Source organism: Python bivittatus, unplaced genomic scaffold, assembly GCF_059951505.1.
Source record: "Python bivittatus isolate LINGU-HERP-01145 unplaced genomic scaffold, Pbiv_v1 ctg000660_np1212, whole genome shotgun sequence".
Classification (NCBI taxonomy): Eukaryota; Metazoa; Chordata; class Lepidosauria; order Squamata; family Pythonidae; genus Python; species Python bivittatus.
Window position 1 is genome coordinate 1,460,245 of NW_028277092.1, and position 15,526 is coordinate 1,475,770.

Genomic DNA, 15,526 nt, shown 5'->3' on the forward strand with positions numbered 1-15,526 from the left:
TCACCTCCCTGCCCTGCAGCTGAGCGCACGCCACGTGATGATGCACGCAAGAGCGATCCCAGTTGGAAGCCTCTCTGCAGCAAAGCCAGCCCCGCCCAGGATGAGGCCGCTGCTGGCCGGAGAGATGAAAGCAGCAGCTGGAGGGGGATTCTGCCCCGGAATGGGCCCCGCCCTGCCCCGCCCGCAGGAGGGTGATATCATTAGGGTAGTGTTGTCCAAACTTGGCTACTTTAAGATGAGTGGACTTCAACTCATTGAAGTCCACTCATCTTAAAATGGCCAAGTTTGGACAACACTGCATTAGGGGTTCCCCACTGCACCCCCAGGAGGCCACAAACTGGTGTAGAAGGCACCCGGGGCAAACCATTTAGAGTACGTCTTTAAAACAGACCCGCAGTGATCAGGACAATAAGAGAACAAGAAATATCCTTCTTGGAGAGGGTGAACTTTGGGGGGTTGCATTGGGAAAGGTTTTTGGAAATAGGAGCTGGTGGGATCGAAGATCCAAAAGACTGAGCATCGATTCCCCGGTGGAGGCTCTTGAGAAGGCAGGAGCATCATTGGCCAGGACTCTGAGTTTAGTTGCCTCCCTGCTAATAAACAGCACAAATTCCAGGGTGCCCCGTGACCTGGCACAGTTGCCCTGGCAGAGGGGCTGCAGCCAACATGCTCTTTGTCAGCCACATCCATGCGCCTTCTGAGTTAGGGAGGTGAGTGCTGACCCTTTGTGGATCTGATGTAATCTCTTCCTTGGGCAAAAATGCTCCATCCTCCTTCTGGACTGCTTAAAAGGCACTTTTATTTTTTAAAATTGAACTTGGACAGCTGGCTCAAAGCAGCTGAACGACCTTTCTAGGAAGCTAAGCTGGGTCAGTACTGGTTTGACTTTGGATGGGAGACCACCAGGAAGTGGAAAAAACATCCGGGAGGATGCAGTGACCTGCCATGTCTGTAAAACTGCCAAGTAAAATACAGGAAGTCACCAACAGCTGAGCCAAACTTGAAGGAGATTTTATCTTTTCTAGCTGTGATTCCTGCCTAAATTTCCATAATGTGCCCAGCTCAACTTGGCTATAGTTTAGCAGGCTGTGTGAACTCGGCCACTGATGGTTTAGGGCTAGGTGTGAAGTCAGCCAATGTATGTGTTAGCATGCGTCACTAGTTTTATCCCTAGCATTAAGCCATGATTATCTGAACCGTGATTTGTTGACCAAACCACAGCTGGTTTATTCCCATGTGCACTAAGCCATAAACCACTGAATGCTCATATCGTGCGATGCCAAAGCCAAATAAGACCATCGTGGCTTACTGTCATGACTGAACCTGTGTGTGGGTGCAGGTGTGTAAAAGAGAGAGGGAGGACTAGACAGAGTTCACAGATGTGTGGGCATGTGTGAACCCAGCCACAAGGTTAATTCTCACAGCGACAAACCTGTATCACTGCAGGGTTCTTGGGTGGGGGTCCTGCAGGGAAGCGGGTACAAATTCTAGCCTCTAGGCCAAGGTTGAGAAACACTGCTCTAGGCGATACACAGTTGTGGGAATTGCAGCTAAGGTCAGCAGTCACTGGTACCCAGCTGATTTTTTAATCTGAGCCTGGCTTTGCTAGACTTTAGCAAAGTTTGCTTTGGAAGAGTGTTTTTCAAACATGCTGGCCAGGGAATTCTAGAAGTTGAAGTCTCCACGTCTTCAAGTTGCCAGGTTTGAAAAAGACTGCAATGGACTGTTATATTAATGCGGGAGCGCGGAGGTTTTTCCCCAACCCGGTTTAAGGCCGTTACGCAAAGGGCACAGTGAAGCATTAACTCCGATCACCGTTTCCAAGCGAAAACCAAAAGCGAGGGGACATAACTTCTTAACAGAACAATTTACTAAGTGAGTTATTAATCTGTCACATGGTTGAGTTTAGTTTGAGAAACACATACACACACAATGCAACTTGCAATAACTACTTTTTCAAAGTGACCCTAATCCCCATTGTTTAAAATCAAAAGGATACGTGAGCTGAGGTCATCCGTAGCCTGAAAAAATCAAAGAACCATCTGGATTATTTTTGGCTGCCCTCTGTGTTCTCTTAAGCGCCTTTGCCTTCAAATCCAAAGCACTGCGCAGCCCTGTGGGTCAGTCCTTGGATGGAAGGCCACCAGGAGATCCTAGGAAGATCTTGGATCCTGGGAGATCTTGGAAGAAGAAGACCATTCGAGGAGGTTAGATGCAGCCGTGAAACCAGCAGGATCTGAGTTCGACTGGGGGAGATTCGACTCCTCTTCCCGTAGCTAAAATGACCTGTCTTTATTCTTGCTAAGCAGCGGGAGTCAGCACACTTCCACGCCAACTCTCACACCTGATTTCACCTTCACAACAACCTTGTGGGGTGGGTTCAGCTAGAGTGACACAGGAAAGGCTGTCTTCACACACTACAGTTAAGCAAGGCAGTTGAAGTGCTAGTCAAGGCATTTGCACAATATTTTATACTGGGTTGGTGTTAACCTTGCTTCTTCTTTTTTTAGCCTAGTACTTTGCATGAGACCAGCCCATTTGGCCACTATATTGGGCAATCCAAGAAAATGGGTTAATTCCATAACCGGGTTAAGCATGCTGGGATGCAGCCAGAGTGGACCACTGAGGTTCGTGGCCATCTAGACCCCCCCTTGCCCAGAGCAGGATCCGCCACAGCCCCTCTCCCAAATGTCCGCCCGGCCCCTCTCTGAAGGCCTCTGGCAAAGCAGGGCTCACAGTTCATGTGGCAGCCTGTTCCACTGGGCGACAGCTGGCAGCATCTCGTGACATCTGCCCCCATCTCTGTGTCAGATTAAACCCACTCCCTTTCCTGCGTGACCACCTTTCAGATATGTCAAGACTGCCAGCGCATCTCCCTCCTCCCTGAAACACACCCAGGGCTTTCGCGGTTCCTCGCCCGCCTTCCTTCCCAGACCCTTCGCCACCTACTCGGTTTTCTACACCCCGCGTCAGCTTCAGTTTCTACTAGTCAGTTTCACCAGGCCCCTTGCAAACCCAACCCTTTGCATCAATTTACATCCAGTGGATTGCATCAATTTATGATCCAGTGGATTGTGCAATGGATCAGTTTGGTACCAGGTCAAGCCTTCCCCCAGCTGAAGGCCCTTTGGGGTCCCCCAGCTGGAAGACTCCCGACTTGGCAACGGTTGCATTGAGTCCTCTTGCCTTACGCCTCCGATTGCTCCTCTCTGTCCTGCATGGGATGGTCACATGACACCCATCCTTGGCCAGTCTCCTCCACTGTCCTGATGGGGTGCCAAGGCAGCTTTCAAGTGCCCATCCAAAATAACAGCCCCCCCACGGGAACTGCCTCATGCTTCCACATGGAGTTGCTGTTACAGCCGATAGACACCCTCTTCTTTGGGCAAACCCCCTCTTGAGCACTTTTTCACGTTCTGGGGTGTCCTGCTGAGGCCATGCAAGAGTGTGCGCCTCCCAGATGTGTACCTGTAGAAGAGGGAGAACAGGTATCCAGGTGAGTTAATTTTCTCTGCAAAACAGTTTTTCACCTTCCCTTCAAAACAGGCTGTCTGCTGCTCTGACCTGGTGGACGGCTTTAGATATGTATGTATGTATGTATCATATTCATGTAGCCGCCCATCTCACACAAGGTGACTGGGTATGGGGTACCCAGTGCTCGATCCTTGCACAGGTTGCTCGTGGGACCCCCTCTCCCCAGTCGTCTCTATCCGTCCTACCTGATCGGGCAGGAACGGCACGCTGCAGGTGCCATTGGCTAAAAAGTGTTGGCTGGCGGGGGCCAGAAGGAGAGCACCCGCCCTTTGCAACATCATCCCCCCTGAAATTAAACTGGCCCCATCCCCATTGGCCTTTCGTAAGGCCTTGGAAACCTGGTTTTGTGCCCAAGCCCGGGGCCCTGAGCATGGATTAGAGCCCAACTGCTGACTGCGTGGATGGTTGGCTGGATCATGCCAGGCTGCTACGTACTTTATTTTCATTTTTTATATTGTGTATTTTATGTGTGTTACTGATTTTATTGCAAGCCGCTTAGAGTCATGTAAAAGTGAGATGGGCGGCTACGTCAATCAAGCGAACGAATGGATTCGACGTGTTGTGCAAATCCAGAAGATGAATCTGCTCAGCCTGTTGCATAAAGGCAGCCGCTGCGTTGGGTATTGCCAAATCTCCTTTGGGAGGGAGGAGAATATATTATTGTGGTTGCTGCTGTAGTAATCATAATCCTCATCAGGATGAAGCAATAACGCTATCTCTTAGACACGTTTTTTAATCCTGGACCTGAGCAATGGTAAAGCCTCCTTTCTGATCCCTGACCCACCCTTTTTTTTTAAAATCAGATTTAAATTAAAAACATTAAATAAACGCCACCCTTATCTTCTTTTGGAGACAAACCTCCACAGGCCACAAGGAACCGCAGCTGCCAAGGAGATTGTACCACGTCCCTTAGCCCAGTGCCAACCTGATGGATCAGATCAGAACGCCCATCATTCCCAACTAGCAAGTCCCGAGGTCACCCACCCCAGGTTCTTCTTGGCTGGGAATTATGGGGACTCAGGAGCATCAGGCATTTGAGGAAGGCCGGCTGGGTGGGTTTTGATCCCATTTATTCTGCCCCTTCCTCTTAGGCGGCGCTGCCACACGCTGGCCACCATCAGCTTCCTCCACCTTGGCACAGCGTGGCTGACGTCACCCTTTAGTTTGGGGGTGAAGGGGCTCCATTAAGTCCCTGAAAGGCTCCATTCTGTCCTCTAATCCCCCCAACCCCCCTGAAACAATAGAATAGAAGCTTTATTGATTTAGACTTCTGACCATATCAAAAGTATAAAATGGATGCAAGTATATGAGAAATACAAAGAAAACAGTCGGACATATTCATAACAAGTCATCACCCCTACAGTTCACCCAATCTGATCTAGATCAGTGTTTCTCAACCTCGGCAGCTTGAAGATGTCTGGACTTCAACTCCCAGAATTCCCCAGAGCCTTTCATAAGGACACCAAGCCAGCCGAACCCACTTTCTTATCACTTTCGGAAATGCTCGGTTTAACCACTTCATGGATATTAGAGATCTTCAAAACGTCGAGCTTAATTTGACGTTTTACCTTCTTTTTGGTTTTAAGAAATTTTAAACGGAGACATAGGGATTTTAAAGAATATACAACTGGCCAAAAGCAAAAGAGAAAAAAAAGGATTTTGATTTAAGAAAGTTTTAAACGGATTGGGAGGCCAGAGAGATTTGGAATATTGGTTATTTTTGCTGCAAGATTTGAAAAACGTGTGTGTGTGTGTATGATTAAATAATATAATCGTGGGAAATGACTGAAATGGAACTAAACCCATGTTAGAAACTGAGGCTTGATGAAGGTTGCAGATGGACACTAGAGGGAACGGAAGAACCAGGCAGAAAAGGGTTAAAATGACTAAACTGGCTATCACTTTTTCTTATCTTAGAGAGTTTTCTGAAACATGGACTGAAATATTAATAACTAATATCTCAGAAAGGATACAGATTTCAATGGATAAACATTTAGAAGATAATGAGAAAAACTTTTAAAAACTTGTACCGGTCATAGACATTATAGAGTTTGAAGGCATGGAGGACAACAAAACTGAGATGACCAAAATGGGAACACAAAAGGCCAGTCAAGAGAAGGGTCTGGACGTGGAACAGCCGCGACCAGAAGTCCTGGAGGAGGCCTTTTTGTGGGATTTGCAGAGTAGGCTGATGAAAGTTTTGAAGACTCCTTTTAAATGCCAAAAAGCGATGAAAGATCCCATAGGAAGGACTTAAAGGCCAAGATTGTGCAGAGCAAAAAGAAGGAATATAAAGTTGGACTGTTTGACCGGGGATAAACAATTGGTTTGACATTTCTGGTAACTCCTAATGGACCTTTTGCTGATGCAGGACTGAAAAGGTGACGATTTCTGGATTGCGTAGAGATGAAAGGCTAAGGGGAGAAGAGTTTTTTTTATCTGTAACTTTAAAAGAGGGTGGAACGTTACTATATTAGCTTATGCTCGGTGTGATGAAGTTTGGAAGCCACTGTGTTATTTTATTATTTATTTTTAATTTTTTAATTTTATTTTGTCTCTGTTGCCTTTTGCTTTTTCTTTTCTGCTTCCTTTTCCTTTTCTTTTTTCTGCACCTTCTGAACTTTCATTGTTCTTTGTTCTTCTAGTTCCGTTTGTATTCGTTTTTACTCTGTTTATTGAAAACGTAAATAAAATTATTAACAAAAAAGAAAGAAAGAAATTAACCCAGGTGAGCAGAGTCCTCTCCAGGCCACTCCTGGTTCTCCAGAAGGACCTTGCCCTCCTGACTTGGCAGCCGTTTTCAGGCCATCCACGGCCCTGCCATTGGACTCTGAACCTGGCGCACGTGTGGCCCGAAGCGCCCGGATTAAGGCACTGGTCTCTCGTCTTAAAGTGAAACGGAAAACAGTCGGGCACGGCTGATGAAAATGGACTATGCGGTGGGCCGATTCCTGGGCAGGAAGGCAGGAAATATGCCATCTTTTCTCCGCCACGCTGCAGGCGTCGTAGGCCATGTCTGGCCCATTCTTGTTTTCCTGGTTTTGGGGGCACCAGGTCGCCGTCAGCTTGACAGCTGAGCCCTGCTAAACCCTGAAGGTGGCTTTGGGGAATCTCTTTTCCTGGGTAGATCAATGTGGTTACCGCTGCTTTTTACATCTCGGATTTGGTTAGTTTGGTAGGAGGGTATCCTGGGGGTATAGCCCAAAAAAGAAGATCTCTGTGAGAAAGGGGCTCCAAAGCAGCCCCCACTCCTGATTGCTGGGGAGGGACCCGGATTCCCCCCGATGCACTCCTGAGGACTTTCCATGGTCCACCAGATGCCCGTTTCCATTGAGTTGGACTCCGATGTGGATTTCATGCCCTGGAGCTGGGAGTCTTTATTTGCCCAGGCAAAGGGAACAGCCTGAAGAAAGGAATTGCCCCCACCCCAAAAAAGCTGATCCGTAATCCTTAAACTGAATTGCTTCCTTTTGTATGTGAAAATGGGGCACCTGCTGCCTGACCCAAAGGTGGGGCGAGGTGGCTTTACTGGGGTCCCACTGGGAAAGCCCCCCTGCCCAGTTACACCCCTGGCCCAAACAGGGGCCGGGCTACAGTCGACTGCAAACTCCTCAGAAGGGGGTTTTTCCGCCTGTCTCCATCACACCCCGTTGCCTGAATTTTTCCTGTTCTCTTTGACTGGACACCCTGCCAGGAGAGAAACACTTTCCGACCCTCCACAAAGTTTGCTCAGACACCAGCCAGCATGATGGAACCAATGCCACATTCCGCAGCCTGTTGTCCCATGTGTGTTGGGACTACACCACCCATAACCCCCAGGCTGTCTGAGAATTCCCAGTCGTTGCCCCAACCCATCAGGAGGCCACCAACTCAGGGAGTACTGCTGAAGTGGTTAGATCAGTGTTCCTCAACCTCAGCAACTTCCAGATGTGTGGACTCCAACTCCCAGAATTCCCCAGCCAGCAAGGCTGGCTGGGGAATTCTGGGAGTTGGAGTCCACACATCTGAAAGTTGCTGAGGTTGAGAAACACGGGGTTAGACTGACTGGCCAAGTGAGTTTGAACCCAAGAAATTAGGGGCCATCCCTTCTTCGACCGTTAGCCTGGCCTACCTCTCAGGGACGTGGTAAGGACAAACATTAGTACACTCTTCCACCCACCCCAATCACCATTTTTCAGCTGATCTTTCATCGGCCACTAAAAACACAGCCCTAAAGGGAAAATTTGCAGGTGGCGGAAACATGTTAAGAATCTTCCTTTTCCGAGCCAAGAAAATCAGAAAGGGAGCATTTCTGTTTCCCCCCTAGGAAACAGCCTCCAAACGGGGTGAAACGCTGAGCTGGTGCCCAAGCCAGCTTCAGTCGAGAGAAAACAAGCTGGCAAAATGAGACAGAAGGGCTAAATGGGCAGAGAAGGATGGATGGATGGATGGATGGATGGATGGATGGATGGATGGATGGAAGGAAGGAAGGAAGGAAGGAAGGAGCGAGCAATGGTTGCAGTTATCCAAGGGGCACCTTACCTTCTCCCAGGCCCCTAGCTTGGTGCTGCACCTCTGCCACTGCTGTTGGGTAGAGAGAGCCCCCCCCAGGAAACGGACAAAGTCAGATCGGCTCCACCCCAATCCACCCAGCAGGGACGTTCGCTCATAAAGGGCGGTGGGTTAATGATTAGCCTTGCTGCAAATATTTGATAAGTGCTGGGGGAATTCAAAGAACAGCACCCAGGAAGGCGGGGGAGGAGTGGGTGCCGCCTGGGTGCTGCCGCGGCTCCACCAAAGTTCACTTGAGACCACTCGGGGGCTTCAGGGGCAGCCTCGCTCAGTCTCCGAAAAGGAGAAGTATTGATGGAGTGATACCCTTGCCTTTCTGCTCGGAGAAGCGCTCCAGGCAGCTGACCAAATAATTAAAAAAAAAAGACAAAACATCAAATTAGAAATTGAAAGTGAAGGGCTATTAATACGAAACCCATTCAGTCACCTGATTTTCGTGAGACCCCCTCATCCCATCCTCTGTTGTTTTATTTCCTCCCGGATGAACATCAGAGCTTCTTCTCCAAGGAGAAAACGCGGCATCCCCTCGTCCCCCAATTTTGCTTGCCGCCTCCTCCTCCTTTTGAAGCTTCACCGTATCGATTCTGAGTCTAGGAGGTCCAAGAGGGTCCCCCCAAAAACTGCACCAGAAGTGGAATTTGTGTGCACAAGGAGCAGCCCGGAGGGCAACTGGCCTGTCTTCAGAAAGGTTTAAATAAATAGCACTCCTGGGAAGAAGAAGCTGGTGACGCATATGCAGGTTGGGCCAGGCCAGGCCTCGATGCGGAACCAGGTTTGCCCCTGGCGTCATTGAGGGCGTGGGTGTGTTTGTGGGTCCAACCCTTGTGGTCTGGAGCCCAGGGAGTTGCAGGGTTTTGCAAGGCTCCTGCCCGGCTTGGCAGACCTGAATGACGAGACGGGAATTTTTTTCCTTTTGGGAAGAAACTGCTGGAGGTTTCTGACTTGTTTTGGGCTCCAGCCTACACTTGGCCTGTAGGCAAGTGGTCAAGTCCACACCTTTGGGGCTACTTTTGAGACCTTGGCGAGGAAGAGCTGCTGCGTTGGTGTCCGATGGCAAAAAATTAGGGGTCTGGGGGCACCGTTTAGGACAAACTAACTTTATTCAAAGGCAGAGGCTTTCGTGAACTGCAGCTGACTTGAACAAAATTGAAAATTTATGAAATCTATAAATAAATATACATTTAAATAACAGACTCCTGACTTTTGGCTACTGCAGACTAACCCCACTCTCCTCCTCCAAGGGTGCGTGAAAAATACACCCCTCCGCTCCAGCCCATGCAGATCCACAAAGTCCAGGGATAACCAGGTTGAAGCAGGCGCGCGCTTGGAGAGATTTCCGCAATGCTTCTCCGTTTAGGAATGAGCCCCTCCAGGCTCAACCCCTAACCCTCACCCTAGAGCCCCTGGAGCCATTGCAGGATTCTTGGCCAGGCAAACTTCATTATATGGTCTTTGACCGGCCTCGGTACACTTCGGCAGAATTTCTGGCCGGGGAGCAGCAGCGAGCCCAGAGCGGTTGGGATGCCGAGCCCCAACTTCACAGGAGCTGCAGAAAAATTTCATTCTGATCCCCTGTGATATTGATATCCAATTCAGGGCCCAGATTGAGCCAGGTCGGTTTTTATCACTGTGACTTTCCCCACTTCTATGCTGCGCATTTCTTAAAAATGAGCTTTAAAACTTTTCAGTGTCCTTTCCTCCATTCTGTCCTGAGCCTTTGGGCATATCCGAACGGGCAGGATGGATGGAGTGAAGCTTAGAGTAGTGAAGAACTGATAAGCAAAGTTGAATTTCTGCCTACCCTAAAGCAAGGGTCACCATCTGCAGCACCTGGGCCACAGGGGTCCTCGCAGCAGGTTCTACAAATGGCGCTGAATTGTCTGGGGAAAATGGTTATCTATATTCTGGACTAGACAAGGCTGAAATAAGGTTTGTGGGCCAGTGTTGTGGGAACCCGTCCCTCGATTTAGCAAGTGAAGCCAGAAAGGGGTTTCTTTCTTTGGCTGCCACACGTTCTACAAACACAGCAATTCTGTGAACCTGGGTTTAGCATGTTGTGCGAACCAAATGAATTACCTTTACATGGCATCCAAACGGAATCCAATTGTTTGCCCTGGAGTCTACCCGCCAGGCAAGGGCAATCCTCGGGCTGGAGAAGGCTGCCTGTCCATGCACCAGAGATCCAGATGACTCATGAGGAGGATAGTTTTAAAACAGCTGTCGGCCCTCGAGGGAGGCCAGGTCAGGGAACAGACATGGAAGGCCTACTGGAATTCTTCTTTATTGTTATGGGGCATAATAAAAGGATCTTGAAAGCGGGGCAAAGTATCTTCTCTTATATTAAATAAAATCAAGGCGGGGCTCTCTTGAGCTTCTTTCTCACCCTGTCTTCCTTTCCTGAGACTGAGTTATAATTTGCTTAATGGCTTCAAGTCCTCTTCATGCACCTCTCCCTTAGCCACCTTAGAAAGCCACGTCTTTGATTTATAAAGAAAGGCAAACTGCAGACCAAAGTCTGGAATAAAACCCAGACTTCACAGGCACGTTGTCGTGCTTTCAAATGGCCCTTTCGGCAAAACCATCCTTCAAACTTCTAGTCCTCACGCACCCTAAATGGGGCCGTCCTCGGAGAACGGTGAGCTACCCCAAGTCTTAGGAGAACTCCAAGGTTTGCCGAAATAGAAAAATAATTGGAGAAGAAAAAACCCTAAGCAGAGGACCCATGATAATAATTCAGCTTATTTCGCAAGGGGAGCAGGGAACGGAGCGGGCTGTTCCCCTGAATTTAGCTGCAAGTTCCAACATCCCCTTGATTTCCAATGCTCGGCCTCGGGGTGGAATTGGGAGCCGTGAAAGGGAGCAACGAGGAAAGCTGGGGGGACCCTGAAGTTTCCAGAAAGCACAACTACAGCGGCCCCAGGTGGGTTTCCTCCTCGAGAAATAAGAGGGCAGCCCCGGGTTGGGTCCCGGGGCAAGCGCCAGCTTGGAACCTCTTGCTCTCGGCTGCCCAGGGAGAACATTGGGGCAGCCAACTCACAATGGGAGCCTCTCTCCCCCCGGGGCCTTCCGGAATGCCTCCGCGAGAGCCCAGCGAGAACCCAGTGGTGGCCATGGATGTCTGGAGGGGCCCTCGGGGCCTGCTCCTGGCCCTGGCGCTGCTGGCCGGGCCCCTCTCCCGGGCTGCCACGAACGGCCCCTGCGAGCAGCAGCTGCGATACCGGCACAGCAGTGCCGCGACTGGGGGGCCCTGGATCTCCACCGTGGCGCTGCTCAGCAGCATCGGCGCCATTTGGCTGTTTGTCTTCTACGCCATCCGCTGCCTGTGCGCAAGGAGGAACCAGTGCGCTCAGGAGCTGGACGAGAGATCGGAAAAATGCTGGGAGGTAAGAGGGGAGGAACATCTGGGCGGTTGAGAGGGCAAAGGGTCGCTGCTCGGTGTTCCCCAATGGCCGTGTTCGCACAACCCTCTTAGGCAAGTCAGGGAAAGACCTGGCAGGTGCTAAAAGTGGTTTGGGTCAAGCTGGAGGGGGTCTTGTTTGGGGGACTTCTAAGGGGGTGCAAACTCAGAGCTTGGTTCATTTGTGGTCCGAGGCACCGTCTGAATCCGGAAAGTGGGTTTGTTCAGGAAACAGGTTAAGTGCCTTGTGTGAAGGGGTCATCTCATGTCCGGGCTCTTTAAGGAAGGTCCCTGAAAATAAGTTCAAGAACAGTGAAATGATGTCATCCTGTACAGCTGTGGCCTAACCACATTGTGATGAATGAGCATGATTATTTTTATAATGAAGATCCCTCGCTTCATGCCATCTTTTCTCTTTATCTTTTTAAATATTTATTTATTTATCTTTTTAATATTTATTTATTTCTCTTTCAAATTTTTCACCACCCCTCTCACCACAGAGTGACTCTGGGCAGTTTACAGGAAAAACAGAATAAACATTAATTAAAACAGATACATATTAATTAATTAATTAAAATACGCTAAAAACAAACTTCCTATATGATACTTCCAAGAGGCTGATGTTAATTAGGTGTTAATAAACTCAGGGAGTGTCGTCAAGGCGCCAGCCATCCCTAGGGTCAGTTGGATCTTTCCTTGCCCCACGCAAGCTGGCAGAGCCAGGTCAAGTCCTTTCCGGAAAAGTGGGAGGGTGGGGGCCTGCCGCACCTCTGGGGGGTGAATACTCCAAAGAGGGGGCAACGGCAGAGAAGGCTCTCCTCCTGGGCCCCACCAGCCGACATTCTCTCGCTGACGGGGTCTGCAACATGCCCTCTCTGCCAGACCAGGTGGGTCAATGTGACGGGGTGAGGCGGTCCCTCAGGTAACCCGGTCCCATGCCATGTAGGGCTTTAAAGGTGAGAACCAACACCTTGAATTGGACCCGGAAGCAGACTGGCACCCAGTGCAGCTCCCGCAGCAGTGGTGTTATATATGCCATCCTAGGGGCACCCAAGATTGTTCGCGCGGCTGCATTTTGAACCAGCTGTAGTTTCCAGATACTCTTCAAGGATAGCCCCACGTAGAGCGCATTGCAGTACTCTAACTAAGAGATGACCAGGGTGTGAGTGACAGACCAGAGGGACTCCTGATGCAGGAAGGGGCGTAACTGGCACACCACACGAAGGTGGGCAAAAGGTCTCTTGGCCACCACCGCCACCTGCCACGTTTACTAATTTTATTGTAATCTCTTTGATTGTCGTGAGCCACTCAGAGTTGTTGAGAGTGGGGTGGCATACCGCTTTACTATTAATTATTATTAATAATTGTCGTCATCATCATCATCATCGATTATTGAGCCATCACTCCTCCAGATTTCTCGGTAAAGCCAACCGATCTTAGAAAAGGACAGTAGAAATCCAAAGTATAGGACGGTCCCCCCAGCGAGAAAATGGTGAACACATGTGGCTTCTTGAACACTTAAATCCCCTTCAAGTCATGCTCACTTTAGGAACACGTCTGTGCTCTTTCTTTAGCAATGATAGCAAAGCAGTTTTCCTTCTCCTCTTCCTTTCCTTAGGGTTGGTATTATTATTTAATCTCTGTTGAGGAATGCTGAACAAATGCTGATAATTTAGGGTCGATCCAAGCCTTGATGCCAAGCTGGAATTGCCCACATAACGCCGTAAGGCATATCTGGTTCCAAGGCAAAGCTGTTTTTTGTAAACCAAATAGGGTGAGATCAAATCATGCTAATGATGTCGGCAGTTATGACAATTCCATCGTTAGAGGTCCTAATGATCAAATAATAATAATATAAATAAGCTTTATTTGGAACAGGTTCCATCCTGCGTCGATACCTTTAACCCCACCAGACAACAACATCTGCCTATCCCAGGTCCTTGGGAAGGGCCGATAGGTGGATAAAAATGCAAATGCAGTTTAAACATCTGGCTGACAGTGCCACCGACCATAATAACACCCTCCCCCAAAAAGACCAGCAAAACTCTTCGATGCAATAGGAACAGATGGAATCTCAACTCAGCAATTACAAAGAATTGCATTACTTGGAACAGGGGAGACATTACAAAATCTTTAAACTATTATTGACTTCCAGTTCCGCCCTGGGATCTCCTAGTGGTCCCCTATCCATGTTCTAACCTGATCTGAGCCGCTGAGCTTTAGGGTTGGGGTAGTCATTCTGAGGTCCTTCAGGTTTCTTCAGTTTACAGGGCAGTCCACAGGGTGTGGTCAAAAAAAGTCAAGATGGCCACCACGACAGCGAGATCGAAGCTCTGTTCACGACACGCATAAAAAAAGGCGTGCCATCTTGACTTTTTTGACCACACCTTGTCAGTTTAGGAACAAAAGCAAGCCAGGACGGATATATAAGGAATCATGCAGGAAATTTTTATGTATAAATATTAAATAAAATATTAAAATATTAACAAATTAAGACTGGTCGTTAATTAATTAAGGAATTATGACTGGTCATTAATTAATTAAGACATTACAACTGGTCTCCCCTAATTCTCCTTCCCTTGTCCAGGAGGCCCGGGAAGAAGACGCGGACCAGTCCTCCAGTTACCGGTCTCAGGTTCTCGTTCCAGCCCAGCCGGAGTTTGGTTCGTGCCCACCGGGTGCCAACCCAGCTCTCCAAGCCTATGCCCACCAGCTGGCCTGCATGGAGCACGAACTGGAGCATTTCCTCTGCGAGGTGCGCAACCGGCAGGGCGCCCTGGGGGGGAAGGCAGGAGAGGAGAGGGGCCCCCCGAACTTGAAGAACTGGGGCTCCGACAAGTTGCGGATCACCGTCTATGAAATTGCTGACGGCGAGCAGCCGGGCAGGACGTGGGCCAGAGGACGCAAGAGGAAGGTCAAGTAGAGAGGACCGAGGGGGGGTTTTCGAGGCGTGCCAAGTGGGCAGGCCGGCAGCCGAAATGGAGCGGGTCCAGGAGGAACCGGGGATCATGATCTTGTCTTGCTACATTTATTAGAAATAAATTATGAATCAAATCTACACGAGTCCAGGTCAAATTCTTCTCTGCCCCATTCAAGTCATTGCCAACCTGGGTGTTGTCCCAGGCCTTGGGGCGGGGGGGCGGTTAAGCCCCTGTCGCTAACTGTATATTCAGTTTGCCTTCCAGACACTTGCGATCTGTTTCTTTCTTTCTGTTCTGACTTTTGGGGGAAAGTCCGCTGCCCAAAGTCGGCTGGAGTTGCACTGCCTCTAAATCGGTGTTTCGCAGACTTGGCCACTTTGAGATGTGTGGACTTCAACTCCCAGGATTCCCCAGCCAGCACACACAAATTAGCCTGGTTCGGATTCATGGGTTGTGGGAACTCCACACTTGTTGGCTTGGAGAGCACAGTTTATGGCTGAGTGCGCAGCATCAACCGAACCGGTTGGGGCTAATTCAGCAGTCCTTCGGTTAAATGGCTTTGCACAGCGGGAGCAGATCATCCTGTTGCCTCCCACCTTGGTGGTTGACTTCAGATTCTGATTACGCAACGGGGGGACATTGGTCCCACTGGGGGCTGAGGGGGCCTTTGCCCAGCCTCACTCTGGTCTTGCCTGGAAAAAGATGCACCAAGGAGGGTCCCTCCCGCCTTTGTCATCTGTTGCCTAGACTACTGCAATTCGTTGCCTCTGGGGCTGCCCTTGAAGACTGTCGAAGGACTTCAGCGGCTCCAAAGCGCAGACTTCCTGCCTGGTCTTGATACTGCCCCATTACAGTCCCGCTGCAGAGCTGCATCAGCATCCAGTGTGTTTCTGGGTGCAATTCAAGATGTGGGTCGCTACTTTCCAAGCCTTATGGGGCTCAGGGCCTGGGTATCTACAGGGCCAGATTGGCTGTGGCCACTGACTCAGAGTCCCCACCTACCAGGAGGTGTGACGGGAGGGGGCTGATATAGGTGTTTGGGCGGGACTCACCTTTCTTGGAACAGACCACCCCCTGAAGCAAAGACGGCCCCACTCTTCCGGTTTCTCTCCCGGTTCATGCA

At 49.6% G+C, this 15,526-nt stretch overlaps 1 protein-coding gene and 1 long non-coding RNA gene across 2 annotated transcripts; one reads left to right on the forward strand and one right to left on the reverse strand.

The window, feature by feature from the left end:
* Positions 1-1,852: 1,852 nt before the first annotated feature.
* LOC148214520 (uncharacterized) lies at positions 1,853-8,163 on the reverse strand. Its single transcript, XR_015797989.1, has 3 exons — positions 8,056-8,163; positions 3,187-3,468; positions 1,853-2,180 (listed from the first exon to the last, which is right to left on the reverse strand). It is a non-coding gene; the product is annotated as an uncharacterized LOC148214520 (long non-coding RNA).
* Positions 8,164-11,156: 2,993 nt separating this feature from the next.
* On the forward strand, positions 11,157-14,877 carry LOC148214521 (uncharacterized). The gene is made up of 2 exons (XM_088151121.1): positions 11,157-11,468; positions 14,070-14,877. Exons 1-2 carry the CDS (start codon positions 11,157-11,159, stop codon positions 14,403-14,405), a joined length of 648 nt encoding a protein of 215 aa, XP_088007247.1. The 3' UTR covers positions 14,406-14,877.
* The last annotated feature ends 649 nt before the right edge of the window (positions 14,878-15,526 follow it).